Source organism: Schistocerca gregaria, chromosome 5 (genome assembly GCF_023897955.1).
Source record: "Schistocerca gregaria isolate iqSchGreg1 chromosome 5, iqSchGreg1.2, whole genome shotgun sequence".
NCBI classification, from domain to species: domain Eukaryota; kingdom Metazoa; phylum Arthropoda; class Insecta; order Orthoptera; family Acrididae; genus Schistocerca; species Schistocerca gregaria.
The window spans coordinates 263,865,253-263,881,820 of NC_064924.1; the positions used below are offsets into that span (position 1 = coordinate 263,865,253).

At 38.1% G+C, this 16,568-nt stretch overlaps 1 protein-coding gene across 1 annotated transcript in view; it reads right to left on the minus strand.

Moving 5' to 3' along the window:
* Positions 1-16,568, minus strand: part of LOC126272544 (myosin-VIIa-like) — a 332,006-nt gene that overhangs the window by 302,091 nt on the left and 13,347 nt on the right. Inside the window, exon 3 of the mRNA XM_049975462.1 lies at positions 10,613-10,759. Within this exon, the coding sequence (XP_049831419.1) occupies positions 10,613-10,759 (147 nt within the window). The remainder of the gene's footprint in view (positions 1-10,612; positions 10,760-16,568) is intronic.

Consider the following 16,568-nt stretch of genomic DNA (forward strand, 5'->3'; position numbering starts at 1 on the left):
CTCTGAGCACTATGGGACTCAACGTCTGAGGTCATCAGTCCCCTAGAACTTAGAACTACTTAAACCTAACTAACCTAAGGAATCACACACATCCATGCCCGAGGCAGGATCCGAACCTGCGACCCTAGCGGTCGCGTGGCTCCAGACTGTAGCACCTAGAACCGCTTGGCCACTCCAGCTGGTGATATGTTTGAAGTGCACCAATTCTGATGCATTTCCCAGATAAATAGTAAAAATGTTGCTACATAAATCTAGCAATGGCTTTATTTTGTGAAAATCAGTGAAACAAGCCTTGCAGGATGACATATAAGTTACCCATTTATGCCATTTGGATGATCTGCGTGTCCCTAACCTACCCCAGTTATCCACCTGGGGAAAGGGGACCAACAGTTTAATGTAGAATCCAAGCTACATGTCATTTCTGGCAATTCCGCACATCATTGAAAGGTGAAGGGTAGGTTAAAATGCAGACTGAAAAATCCATGGTCCAACCAAGATTCGATCCTGCAGTTTCTCAGGTTACTAGTAGTCCACCAGACCCCACTTCCTTATGAACTATACAGTGTCTCTGTATCAAATTTCAGCAAATGTTGCTAAATGCCATTTTAGTAATGCTATCAATTCAAATTAACTCCTACCAGGCATGGTGTTCCATCAGTTGTAATAACTGCTAAATTGGTCAGAACTACATCAATGTTAGAATCCCAATAGTTCTGCGAACATGTCACTCCACCTATTTTGATCTGACAGTCCATTCATTCCAATCAACTCCTCACATATTTCTAACTCATGTGTTATTCCAAATGCAAATACTAACAACAGTTGTTACTTGAATTTTCTTCAATTGTGTCATTGATTCCAATGAAATCTTTTTAGCAATTAGCTTGAAACAATCTTTGATCAAAATCTCTATCTGTAAATGGCCAATAACTTCTTGCTGTAAGTCAATAAACTTTGAAATTTAATTCTGTTCATGAATCTTCAATGGCTTTCTGAACATCACTTGCTCATGTACCAGAACTTGTTTCAAGGATGAAATTTTCTGCTTATGTAGTTCTTCTGGTAACTGTAATATGTAGAATGCAGATTTTTTTTAGTGACTCCTTATGTTGTGTTCCTTAAGGATGGCTATAACACTTTTGCAAATAAGGTAAACAATATTATTCTGTGTTTGCACAATAAGTTTTTTTCCCATCTATTCTGAAAAAGCCACTTTTAGTCCTTTACTTAGATTTCCAATTTTGTTATACTTTATATAATCTATGATCATTTCATATCTTCTCTAGATAGTAATAATGAATCTTAGCAACAATGGCAAAGAGGAAAACAGAGTTTGGTACACAAAAAATAATACTGTACAAACTTTTTTTACTCTATTATTGACTGATAATCAGGTAGTAAAAGGTCACAGGTTCACAGCAATACATGAAGAAATTGTAACTTATCTATGTCACAAAAAGTTTAATACACTAATGAGCAGACTGATGGCAAACCAACCGATGACTGACAATTGTTGTACCCTGTGAAGTGCATGCCACTACCATCCCTCACGCACCCACTCACAAATCACAGAAGGGAACCCATCATGACTCAGTACCACTCAGGACTGGGCTCCAACAACCTCCCTTTATGCCCTAAAATGATAAATACCCTCCCCACTACCCTCCCCACTCCTCCCATAGCAGTACTACACTGGCCACCCAATCTATGCATTATGCGTAATGTGCAGCTGCAGCTGCAGCACTTCTAAAGCTAAATATTGACAAAGTTGTTTGTGCACTGTATTTAGTTATTAAGTTTAGTAGTTTTCATTGTTCATCAAAATATCAATAGTGTGTTTAGGTTTTGCCTCATGCAGTTGCAGCTGTAGCTGTTCTAAAGTTAAGTACTGACAAAGTTGTTTGTGCAATGTATATTTGGTCATTAAATTTGATAGTTTTCAATGGTGTTTCATGCTGTTTCTGGTGAAATAATGCTTTGATAAATTTACACCAACATGTTCTATAAAGTTGTTTGTGCATTGTAGTCACGTATTAAATTTAGTATGGTAGTTTTCAGCTGGTGTTTCTTGCTATTTCTAGTGAAATATTTCAGTAAATACTTTCCCTCACTGTGTTTAGTTTCATAGAGCATTCCAGTGGATGCTTGAGTTCTTGGTTTTAGACAAATTTTGTGAAGTTTTTGTGGTACTGGTATTAACAGTAGCTTTCTTAGTACACAGCTTATTTCAATCTCACTGTTGTTAGTTCTTTAAATTGCTCTGCTGTGGTAGTTGAACTTAGGTAATGTAGACAATTGTTTTTTTCAGCAATCATTAACATTTTACCATAGGTTAGAAGTGTGGGCTACATCGTAGGTTTGAGAGTAGTGGGTTACAGTGTGAGATTTGTTCAAAGTATTTTCAAATGGGGGGGGGGGGAGGGGGGGATGCAGTAAAGAAGCCGCTGGGCATTCTAGTGAGATCCTCTCCTGAAAATGCAGAATTTCTAGCAGAAATAAATTAAAAAAGAAATGCAGTGTAAGATCTGTGCCCTTCAGGTGCAGCTACAAAATGCAAAGGAGGAACTGGATAGGATGATGAGGGAGAAGAGTGCTGAGGGATGAGAACTGGCAGCTGGTAAGAAGGCTGCTAGGAAGGAGGAGACTGTCAGACAGTTGTCTTTATGTATCACCAATAGATCTGACCAACTGTCAGTGTTTAGTGGAAAGGAGCCTCTTGTAGCTGAGGTGTAGGACACGTGCAGCAGACCTCAGTAGTTAAGGAACCTAAAACAGTTGCAGCTTCTGATAGAAAGAAAAAAGTTCTGCACTTAGGTAGTTCACATGGCAGAGCTGTAGGACAGCAGTTGAAGGAAAAGTTGGGGAGTGACTACAAAGTCACCAGCATTGTGAAGCATAGTATGGGGTTGGTTCAGGTGACTGTTCACTTACGAGAGTTATCTAGGAATTTTATGAAAGTAGACAAGGCGGTGATTGTGGGTGGAGTTGGGAATAGTCTGGACAGAGACGGGGTATGATGTAGATGGTGACCTGGGAAAGATAGTACTCAAACTCGTGTCTTGAATGTGCACTTCATGCAACTGTTTCAGTGTCATGATCAGCCTTAGCTTAATATTGCTGTTAGGTGATTAATACAGGGCTTGAGAAGGCACTGATGGCACAGGGCATGGCTCACATTTGCAGTGATGCCAGTTAAGTCCGTCAATAGATTAGCTTCCACTGGGCATGACCTGTACCTCAATAGGATATGGAGGTGCAGTTGGTAAAGCTTATAGGTGACAGTGTAGAGGCTGGTGGTGGGATCACTCATGTGAAAATCCCTATAGTATTTGGTGTTAGAGCTGCATCTTTCTTAGATTGAATTCAGTTGATAGGTATCCCTGCTTAAAGGAAGTCTTTCTAACAAGGGAACTACCTTCAAAGAAGGTCAAATATCCAAATAGTGAAGGAATTAGCATATTTCATCAAAATATAAGAGGTATTAAAAGAAAGTCAGTGAACTGCTTTTTATAGATACTGACTCTGATGTTATTGATATATCAGAGCACCACTTAAATACTGTGACAATTTAGATGCTTCCTTTACCAGGATGGCTGTTTTTCAAGGAGTTCTTTGCAGAATGGGGGAGTGGCCATGTACATAAAAACAGTATTCCATTTGAGTCCATAGATGCATCAAAGAACTGCACTGAACAGATACGTGAATGTTGTGCATGGGTACTTGAATTTAGTGAAACTAAACTTTTAATGATAGTTATTTATACCTGCTCTAACTCTAACTTCAGGGCATTTTTGCTCATGTTATAGAGAGTTATTGGTTTGCTTTACAGGAAATAACAAAAATTAATTGTATGTTGTGACTTCAATATTAGTTTTATATGTGACTGTGCAAGAGAAAGGATGTTGGAAGATCTCCTAAATGAACATAATCTGATACAGACTGTAACTTTTCCAATTAGGGTGCAGAGGAACAGTACACAACTATAGACATTATTTTTATTAATTATTCATTACTAGATAGGTATTCTGTAAGTGAAAGGGTGAATGACCTTTCAGACCATGGAGCATAAATTTTAACAATAAAATGTTTTTGTACTAAAACAAATATTATATATAGTAACAAACTATAAAAAAGTGAATCCAATAGCAGTAGAGGGCTTTTAAAACCCCATTAAGGAACACGAGTGGCAGGATGTTTATATGGCTGATAAGATAGATGCATCAAACATAATACTTTTCTTAACACATTTCTCATGCTCTTTGAAAGTGACTTTCGATTAGAATGTTCAAAACAGGGTACTAGCAGTGAAAGCCAGCCTGGGTGGCTGACTAGTGTGGTAAGCATATCATGCAGAACAAAGTGGGAATTAGATTAAAATGTTACAAATAGTCACAATCAAGCTGCAGTTGATCATTACAAACAGTACTTTAAGGTCCTTTAAAAATGTTATTAGGAAGACAAAGAGTATGTGGTATACAAACAGAATAGGTAATTCACATGACAAAATTAAAACAATGAAGGAAGTGTCTGACCACCAGCACAGGGTTAAGGACATAAAATAAGTACATAGTAAAAATGTATCTGTCCCTGATACGTCAGTTACATATGTAGTATTTAACAATCACATCCTGAACATAGCTGGTGAATTAAATAAAAACTTAGTTTCTACAGGGAATCATGTAACTTTCTGGGAAAATGGCTTTCCAAGATTGATATCTGAAATACTGCTCCACGACAGAGACAAGATTGAGTCAATAATAAATCACTGAAAGCAAAGGACTCTCATGGATATAATGAAGTACCAATCAGAATACTAAAGAACTGTGTTGCTCGAGTTAACCAAGTAATTTAGTAATTTTTCCTTTAGCAATAGTCAGTTTCCTGAATGATTAGAGTACTCAGTAGTATAATCACTACACAAAAAGAGAGAAAGGGATAATGTAGACAATTTTAGACCTATTTCTATGCCATCAGTGTTTGCTTAAGTTACTAAAAAGTCTGTAAATGTAAGGGTAATTTATAATTTCATTTCAAATAATTTGCTGTAAAATGTACAATTTGGTTTTAGAAATGGTTTAACAACCAGACATGCTATATTCTCTTTTCTTTGTGAGGTACTGGATGGATTAACCAAAAGGTTTTGAATGCTAGGCGTCCTTTTTTTTAACTATAGCATTTGATTGTATTGATCACAAAATATTGTTCCAGAAGGTGGACCATCATGAAATATGGGCAATGCCTCACAATTGGTTCACCTCTTACACTTTAAGAACAGATGGCAAAAAGTCTTTCTCTACAGCACTGAGAATAACTAATGTGGGGTCCAAATGGGGCACAGTTATATGGGTGATGGGGGGGGGGGGGGGGGGCAGGGATAAGTGCTGGGGCCATTCCTGTGCCTTATTTATATGAATTATATGCCTCCTAGTATTACAGGTGATTCTAAAACATTTATGTTTGCTGATGACTCTATCTCGGTAATAAAGAATGTTGTGCACAATGTTGGCACGTTTTCAAATAGTGCAGTTCAAGATATAAGTTCATGGCTTGTAGAAAATAAACTAATGGTAAATCACAGTAAGACTCAGTGTTTACTGTTTTTAACACACAGTTCAACAAAACCTGACATTCTAATTGCACATAATGGGCATATGATTAGACAGACTGAGCAATTAAAATTTTAAGGTTTTCATATAGATAGTAAATTGTCATCAAAGGCCCATGTTGAGGATGTTATTCAAAGGCTTAATGCTGCCATTTTTACTATTAAAATAACATCTGAAGAAAGTGATAGTTCGAAACACAAAATAGTCTAGTTTGCCTCATTTACTTATGATACATGGTATTATATTTTGCAGTAACTCTTCCCATTCTCAAAGAGTATTTTTGGCACACAAATGGGGGATTTGAGCAATAAGTGGTGTAAGTTCACAAACCTCTTGTCAACCCCTGTTCATTATTCTTAGTATTCTGACATTGGCCTCTCAATATATATTTTCTTTAATGTCATTTCTTGTTAACAATATTAGCTTCCCCCCCCCCCTCCCCCCCCCCCTGCCCCTTCCACCCCCTGCTGTATCCATTTTCAACAAGCCACCACAAAAATTCAAAAATCTTAGCAGTGATGCATGCACTTTCAAATCAAAACTGACGAGTTTCCCCATGGGTCACTCCTTCCATTCTGTCAAGGAGTTCTTAGGAAAATTAAGCTAAATCCAGTGTTACATTGATGTTTGTGTTTATATAAACTTATCATTTGTCATCTTTTAGAATTCATAAACATTTTATTTTATCTATTATTACTTTTGTGTTGTAATTTCATGTATTGCCTCATTCCATGATCATAGAGATTTGTTCCTCAGTTTGTTAATGTGGAACTAGATGTGTAAAATTAAAAATAAAATCCTAGTTAAACCTTATTCTACCCCCACTCCCAAACCCACGCTCCAAGGCCCACATCCTTGCAAGACATAGAGGCAAGACCTGTCCCAAACATCCTCCCACTACCACCTATTCTAGTCCTGTCACATGAATCTTCATCCCGTCAAAGGCAGGGCCAACTCTGAATGTAATCATGCAATCAAACAACTTAATTCCAATAGTGTGCTGCATTTTACTTGGGCATGACCACTAATAAGGTGGTGGTTTGCATGAATGGCTACTGCCAAACTGTGGCCAAGAGATAGCTGGACCATCTACTTACTGAGCATGCCACCCAACACAATATATTTGACTTCCATGACTGCTTTGTAGCTTGTGGCATTAGTATTTGCCTCACCAACACTAACTTCTCTGAACTGTGCAGGTGGGAATTCTCCTTGCAACACATCTTTCATTCCCTTAACCCCTCTGGCCTCAGCCTTTGCTAGTTCCTGTTCTTCACCTGCTTAACCCCTTCCTGCTCCCACAACAGCCATGCATATGCTTCCTCTACTGTCAGTGCACCTGCACAGGTCCTTCTACTTCTCTCTTCTCCCCTTTGCCCCCACCCCTCCCTCCCCCAAGCACTACACCTTGCAGCCCACTATCCTGTCCCCAGGATGTACCTGCAAGCTCTTAGAGGCACCAATATCATCTTCCTCCACCTGTATCCTGCTAGCCCTTCTTAGTGCCTGGAGATTTCAGTGGCCAGGTATGTATGAATTAAGCTTGTGTGAATGTGTGCATGTTTTTGTTTTATCTAGTGTGATGTAGGACTTAGTCAAATGGCTTACAATACTTAGCAATCTTTCTTCAATGTGTCTGTTTCACACTCAGTGCCTCCTCTATGTGATGATTTATATTGTCAAATATTAGTGTAAGTGACATTCAGAAATAGCTGTAATCACTAAACTTAAACTAAACAAGGCTTGATGGAATACCTGTCAGAGTCTATACAAAATTTGCAACTGGGTTAGTCCTCCTTTTAACTATAACATAACACACATCCCTCAGACAGACAACTGTGCACAGTGGTTGAAAGAAAGCAAATCTATAACAAGGCTATCAGCAGTGATACAAAAAACTACCATCCAATATCACTGACATCCATCTCTTGTAGAATCTTTGAACATACTCTGAGATCAAACATAATGAGGTATCTTGAACAAAATTACCTCTACATCAACCATCATTGATTCTGAAAATACTGGTCATGTGAGATTCAGTTTGGGCTTTTTTTTTAATCATATCATGAAAGCCAAGTATTAGGAGAAGCAGGTAAATGTAGTACATTTTGACTTACTAAAAGTATTTGATTCAATACTAGACAAAAATTACTAAAGAACAAACGAAGTATCTGACTCCAATGAGGATTTTTTGGTAGGGAGGCTGCAGCATTTTATCTTTGATGAAAAGTCATCAACAGAAGTTGAAGTAAGTTCATGTGTTCCACAGTGAAGTGTATATTAAAAACAATCCTGGGAGGAGTGACTCCTTACCCTCTCCCTTAAAACCCACATCCTTTCGTCTTTCCCTCTCCTTCCCTCTTTCCTGAAGAAGCAACCGTCAGTTGTGAAAGCTAGAAATTCTGTGTGTATGTTTGTGTGTTTTATTTATTGTGCCTGTCTACCGGCGCTTTCCCGCTTGGTAAGTCTTGGAATCTTTGTTTTTAATATATTTTTCCCATGTGGAAGTTTCTTTCTATTTTATTTACACCACAGTGAAGTGTGTTAGAAGTCTTACTGCCCATGTCATCCATTAATGGTGTGCAGACAATATTAATAGTAACCTCATCTGTAATGAACAACAATCTGAAAAAAAACATACAGTCAAACCTTCATCATAATGCAAAGATTGGTAACTTACTTTAGATGTTCAGAAACTGTAAAACTCTGCACATCACAAAATGCAAAGTCATAGTATCCTACAACCACAATAATGTGGGGATTAATTATTTGCTTTCGGGTGCTCTGTTCAGTTCTTGTTTCCATGCTACCCACAACATTTTGATCGCCAATGCAGTCATCTTCTTGCCATCTCCTTCATGTTCTGTGAGTTTTGCTGTAATGCCTACTTGCTGCCTGGGCTGCAACCAGACTGTGAACTATTCTTGGTTTCATGTAGTTGTCTATAGACGAGCTCGATTCCTGAAGTCCACTATGTCCTTTGTTGCTCTTCTGTTTTTCAAAGCTTGCAGTGATATTCCAAGAAGCACAAATTCTCTAGGGGGTTTTCCAGCTCTGTTGGATTTGACATCCACCAAGATTTTAATAAATTTGATGCTGGACCCCAAGCTTTGTTTAAATTGAAACCTCTGTCTCTGTTTATTACGTTTTCTGACATCTTTATTTTGATAGACTCCTTAATTATGCTGCCTCAGAAATGTAAGACCTCACCAGCCATAACAGCCACCAGAGCTGGAGAACTGAAAGAATTTGCATTTCATGAAACATCAGTGTGAAGTCTAAAATACAGAAGAGCATCAAAGGGTAATGTGAGTGTCAAGAGTCAAATTCGGCTGAGACAACAATTCACAGTGCAGTTGGAGACCAGGCAGCACCTGATGACTGGGTAGATCATCAAAGTATTTTGCATGAAATGGAAACAAACACTCAGCAGAACACCCACAACACTATTAATCAATCACATCAAGAAAACCTTAGAGACGATAATTTGTTGGGATAAGAAATGAAATTGTCACTTTGGTTTCAGCATAGGTGAACCAGGTGGCAAACTTCATTTCATTAGCAGGATACTGGGGAAATTCAGTCAGTCTAAAAAGAAGACTTTTTACAAAACTATCACACATCCTGTCTTGGAATATTTCTCAAGTGTGTAGGAACCATGCCTAATATGGCTAAAAGGGGGTATACCTAAAAGGGTTCATACAAATTAGGGTAGCATGAGTGGTCAAGGTTTTAGGAGAGTATCACAGAAATGCTCAAAAATTTGAATTGGCAAATACTTGAAATTACATACAAACTATGGTAGGTAAGCATACTTACAAAGTTTCAAGAACCAGTACTAAATATAGTATTTTGGAATATACCACAGCCTCTATGTATCACTTCCATAGGATCATAAATACAAGGTCAGGCTAATTACAGTGAACACAGAAGCATTTCAATTGTTACTCTTCCTGCACTCCTTACACGAATGGAATGAGAAGAAACCATGATGTTGGGTTCAATGGAAAGTACCCTATTCCATCCACTTCACAGGGGTTTTGGAGAGCATAGGTGGCTCATAATCAATCTGCACAATCTCATTAATGAGATGAGAAGAAAACAATAAAATGACAGTAACAGTGAAATTGTAATTGTGACTGCTAAGTCATGCACAAATCTTCCGCACAGCAGAAAATAAAAGAAGAAAACCCACAATGACAGATTCTATATGCTACATTTCTTTCATATGTCAATGATATAATGATCTTAAGGCATATTTTTGAAGCTGGAATTTGAATTGCAGCAAATGGAGTCAAGAATTGATGAGAGTTGTAAGATATTCAATGAGAACCATGTAATTTATATTTAAGGAGAACAGTTACTCCTCTGAGAATTTAAAACTAGCCAAGGTCTATTTATCAAGGGCAGTACAAAAATTTCCACTCACACAAACATTTAAACTTGGTTTGTTCCCTATTTAATACCCAAAGAAACAAACAAGTTCTAAAAGACTGAAATTCAGAATTAAGTTTAAAATTAATTTGTTTACTTTTCAATGGTAACCATTTTATGAAAGTGCCTACATTTCATTATTTTTCATTCATGGATGTTATTACATAGTTTCTGTTTACCAGTTATCAAATTTAAGAATCTTTTTGCTATTACATTCCTTCCCAACACCCATAATTCTTTATTTTATTATAGAAAGACAGTTCATCTCTTAAGTAAGGAAAACACAGATAATTGAGCTATAAAATTAATATTAGGCATGTCAGCATAGCAAAGCTTATAATGTAGTGTATGAAAAATTTCATGTAAAATTAAACTAAATGACTAAGAATGAGATTTGTGCATCAGAGATGAGACAGGATCAGATGCAACCAAAATTTGTTCTTATGAACAAAATGAACTTGAAACAGTATTGTTAACTGTAGCATAATTTATTTTCAATTTCATGACTACCACTTTCATACATCCTTTCACAACTTGCTAAGCTTAACATGTACATAACAGTAGATACTTACATAAATAAGATTTTCATTATATCTGATGTGCAGATTCCTCAATATAGTGTGCTCATGTAAATCAACAAGTGTGATCATATCTTCTACACCTCGTACAGATGTTTCATGCATAGTCTTGATGATTTGGTCATTTGATACGACCATTTGCTGAAACACACAAATCAGCTTAATATTAGTTCACAACATACTAAATGAAAAATCCAGACATCTTGCACAGAACAGTTTTGCATATGAACAGTGAAATTTAATTATTTAAACATAATACTTACAAAATAAATTTTATCTACAGTCAATGTATTCATCCATTCTATAGCTACATACAATATGAAAATCAATGTATTTGTGTAAGACAGATGTCACATAAATCCCACAAATGACTAGTGAACTCCTATTTAGTTAACATTTCAAAAATTACTACAACAGTAAAAAAAATATTTGTAAACAACATAAGAATTTTATATCATGTTTTTTTAAAGTTACATAAGACATCAATCACAGCAAGAACTAATTTTTGCAAGAGTAGGGAAGACCGGATAAATAGAAGAGACAGACTAGACCCAACAAAGTGGAGCATGTTTTATCATGGGATCATTTAGTCAGCATGAGAGAACTGTAGAGATGCTCAACAAACTCTAGCGACAGAATTTACAAGGCAGGCTTTGTACATCATGGAAAGGTTTATTATTAAAATTCTGGAAGGTTACATTCTGGAAAGACTTGAGCAACATATTACTTCCTCCTATACGTATATCACAAAATACAACATTGCTGAAGTCTGAGAAATTAGAGCTAATATGGAGACTTACTGACAATCCTTCTTCCCATGCAATATTTTCAAATGGAAAATGCCACTTTCCTAGACGTTGACCTCCATCTGTCCAATGGCCAGCTTCACACATCCGTCCACATCAAACCCACCAACAAGCAACAGTACCTCCATTATGACAGCTGCCACCCATTCCATATCAAACGGTCCCTTCCCTACAGCCTAGGCCTTCGTGGCAAACGAATCTGCTCCAGTCCTGAATCCCTCGACCATTACACCAACAACCTGAAAACAGCTTTCGCATCCCGCAACTACCCTCCCAACCTGGTACAGAAGCAGATAACCAGAACCACTTCCTCATCCCCTCAAACCCAGAACCTCTCACAGAAGAACCCCAAAAGTGCCCCACTTGTGACAGAATACTTCCCGGGACTGGATCAGACCTTGAATGTGGCTCTCCAGCAGGGATACGACTTCCTAAAATCCTGCCCCGAAATGAGATCCATCCTTCATGAAATCCTCCCCACTCCACCAAGAGTGTCTTTCGCCGTCCACCTAACCTTCGTAACCTCTTGGTTCATCCCTATGAAATCCCCAAACCACCTTCCCTACCCTCTGGCTCCTACCCTTGCAACCGCCCCCAGTGTAAAACCTGTCCTATGCACCCTCCCACCACCACCTACTCCAGTCCTGTAACCCGGAAGGTGTACACGATCAAAGGGAGAGCCACGTGTGAAAGCACCCACGTGATTTACCAACTGACCTGCCTGCACTGTGACGCTTTCTATGTGGGAATGACCAGCAACAAACTGTCCATTCGCATAAATGGACACAGGCAGACAGTGTTTGTTGGTAATGAGGATCACCCTGTGGCTAAACATGCCTTGGTGCACGGCCAGCACATCTTGGCACAGTGTTACACCTTCCGAGTTATCTGGATACTTCCCACCAACACCAACCTATCCGAACTCCGAAGATGGGAACTCGCCCTTCAGTATATCCTCTCTTCTCGATATCCGCCAGGCCTCAACCTCCGCTAATTTCATGTTGCCGCCGCTCATACCTCACCTGTCTTTCAACAACTTCTTTGCCTCTGTACTTCCGCCTCGACTGACATCCTTACTCTTTGCCTAAATATGTCTGCTTGTGTCTGTGTATGTGCGGATGGATATGTGTGTGTGTGTGTGTGTGTGTGTGTGTGTGTGTGTGTGTGTGTGTGTGTGCGCGCGCGAGTGTACACCTGTCCTTTTTTTCCCCCTAAGGGAAGTCTTTCCGCTCCCGGGATTGGAATGACTCCTTACCCTCTCCCTTAAAACCCACATCCTTTCGTCTTTCCCTCTCCTTCCTGAAGAAGCAACCATCGGTTGCGAAAGCTAGTAATTCTGTGTGTGTGTTTGTGTGTTTTGTTCTTGTGCCTGTCTGCCGGCGTTTTCCCGCTTGGTAAGTCTTGGAATCTTTGTTTTTAATAGATTTAATAGAGAGGTATACGTGTGCTCCCTATTTTCAAAACCATGAAGTACTGATATTACAACTTCTTGAACTGTCTTAGTTGTTGACAGTCCACTTCAGAATGAGGATTGGGCCTTTTTAAGTAGGGTGTAACACTCAAAAAATCATTTAATTTGCCTTTCATTACAGTTTCAATTATTTTTGATATTATTGGTAGCATTGCTATAGGTCTGTAATCTTGGGGCGAATTTATGTCCACTTTTTTTGTATATAGTTAAGACAATTGTCAGTTTTGAGCAGTCCAGAAATGTTCCCTATTTATAAGATTATACATTGGAATGCATCCAGTATCTTTTCTTTTCTTTAGAAAAAACTGGAGAAACCATATATGTCTTCAGTTCTGGAGTTGCTCAGTGATCTGAGTGCACCCAGGACTGAGAAATGTAGTTATCATTGACTTTTTTCTTTGCGGAAATGATATCTGTTCTGTAAAGCTTTTTAAATTTGGTGTATAAATGTCTATACTTGTTATAATATTTTTTTAACAGAATTCTTAAATTATTCAATTAAGGTGTATACCAGTCAGTTACATTTGTCTTCTGTTTTTTCCTTGCATTTAATCCATTGTGTTGCTGATGACACAACCATTATGATTAACAAAACACCCAACTGCCATCTAGAGAACACTGTATTCAAAGAAGTTCTAGATTTGTTCACTTCAAATGGTTTGTCACTCAATGTTAATAGGACCCAATTCATTCAGTTTCAAACAGCAAATAAAAAAACAAGAACATATTGAAATAAAATATGGTGACAAAGAAATATTGAGAGATGAGTCTTCCAAATTCCGGGAATTACGCATAAACAACAATCTAAACTGGTCAGTTCATGTCAACGACCTATGTAAAAGACTAAATACAGTACCATTTGCCATTAGCTTCAATTTCACCTCTTTCTGACTTGAAAACAATTAAGGCCGCATACCTAGACTATTTCCAGTCACGTATGACATTTGTCATCATATTTTGGGGTAAACAGTTGTGAGCAAACAAAGTCTTTACTGCACAGAAAAGAGTAATCAGAATTATGGCTAGAGTACACCCAGGTGCTCTTCAAACAGCTCAGGATCCTCACCATGCCATCTCATTTCATTTTTCACTAATGTGCTTTGTGAACAATAACCATACAATATACAAAACAAACAGTGAATATCATGATCATGATACAAGAAGTAAATATGATCTTCAAAAAGATATAAAAAATCTCCCACTAATCCAAACCCTGATAATCCGAATGTTTGGCTAATTCAAACATGAAAAATGTTAGTTTGAGTATGAAAAATTCTGCAATAAACTGTTGTACTTACACGCTATTTTAATTTACACAGTACAGTAAATGTGTATTAGAAAAATTGGCAAGAAAACATTATGTTTAAACAATGCATAACAATGAAAGAAAAGCTGTCAAACTTACTAAAATACAGTGAACATTTTATCTCACTATTTAGATGACAAAAACTCAGTCATTGTTTCTTGGTGTAATGAAGACAGTCTGTTACATGATGCATAGTTGCATCATCGTCTCATAAACATCAAATCAGCAGGTGTAGCAGTTGGCTGTTGCTCCAAATAATGCAGTGTGAGGTCAAGGTCTTCTGCTGCGTCACTGTGTGACACCAGCTCTCCTTTGTCGCTTTCAGGCTGATTGTCACTTCTGCCACAATAGTCCACTTCTTCCTGGTCTTGAGTCACAGCAGCAACTAAATCAGCATCAGTAAGGTTCTCCATACATACCCCATCCACTGCCATCCACTCATCTACGTCTCCTCCACTAGCTTCTTTACATCCAGGGATTGTCTGTATCATTTGTAGTAGATTTTCCTATTCATTTTCAACTAGGTTGTCCTGAAATTCAAGATATGTCCACAGTTTTCTCCGCAATTTTCTCAGATTATTTTCTGAAATATTCTGGCATGCCTTAGTGGCCCAATAAACAACATCTTTCACATTGGTCTTTTTTATTTTGTCCACTAAAGGAATGCTATCGTCTTGGATCAGCCATTCTTAAACATTGTTTTTTGTAAATCAGTTTTAATGTTTGCAGTATGCCCTGGTAGAAGTGGTGTAACATTCAGCAGCAAAAACTTCACTACAATTTCTTCATCACATAATTCCTCAGTGCTGGGGTGAGATGGTGCGTTATCAGTCAAAAGGATTGCACAGGGAGATAAATTATTTTCCTTAGAAAACCGTCGAACAGAGGGAACAAACTGGCCGTGAAACCATTCTTTGAATAGCTTACCATCCATCTATGCTTTTTTCTGGTTGCCATAATATATGGGCAGGGACTTCATGTTGCAGTTTTTAAAAGCTCTGGGTCTAGCATATTTGCTGATCAGCATTAAAGGCAGCTTGTGATCACTAGCAGCATTGCTGCATGATAATAAAGTCACATGATCTTTGCACATTTTAAAACTAGGGGCATGGTCTTCTGCTTTTGATGCCAGGCTTTTTGTTGGCAATGCCCTAAAATTCAGGCCAGTCTTGTCAGCATAATAAATTTGTTGGGAAGAATACTTTATCTCTTTTATCATTTTTTCAAACTCACCCAAGTATTCCTTTGCTGCATCACAGTCTGAAGAAAGTTTCTCTCCAGTAATCATTAGCTGACAGATTCCATGATGTTTTTTGAATCTGTCCAACCAACCCATAGTCACACTAAAACACTCATCACCATTCATTAGCATGTTCAGGTAAACAGCCTTCTGCTGAACCAGTGCTCCACTCAAAGGAGTTCGCCTTTCTCTTTCCAGTGTAAACCGAGGAAAAGAGCTTCATCCACTTTATCATACTGGGACTGTTTCAATGTCTGCAGAATTTTGAGTGTTTTTCCCAAAGACATTGCACAGGACTGTTCAAGCTTCACTCAGTTCTTCTTCCAGTCACAAATGGTTGCTTTACCAACACCCAGTTCCATTGCCAGTTTAGATACATTCTCACCATTGTCTATCCACTTCAAAGCATTCAGTTTTTCTTTGAGAGTTACGTTGTATGTTTCCATTTACTCATGACGAAAATACGTACACCACTACACCTGAACAAATGCAATACGACTGATATGCATGCTAGCAATTGATAACTAACATCACCAAGCACTTTGTGAGCCAACTGGCAGTGCACTGACCTCAGACACTACAAAGGTCTCAACACTGCACAACAACAAGGGCAGGGAGTGAGAGTGAGCCATTGTTACCACACTTGTTCCCAATTGTTACCATGGTGTACCTACTTATCTGCTTGGTATACTTAATTCTAGAAACTCATCACTGTAATTCTGGCTAATCCATACAAATCAGTAATCCGAACAAGGTTCGGTCCCAATTAGTTCCGATTAATGGAACTCTACTGTACTTTGGTACCAGAAGTACTCTCTGACACACTCCTTGAGGTGTCTGGTGGCGTAATGATGCTGATGCAGATGAGGTACAGCACTGTGCAAAGATAGAGTGACACATTGCCTGCCATGTTAAGCAGTGTCATGTCTGCATACACTCCACTCTCACATGATGAATGTTTTATTAACAGACTAGGTTTTTAAAGCTAAGATTTTTCCAAATTGAGCTACTTGATTTAGTTTGTTGGTACTGAACTGCCTGTGAAAAAAAGAAGAAAGACAGGGTCTGACTCATTTGTATTCAGATTTATGGTGTTGAAAATACTTCTCATGATGTTAGCCCAAGAT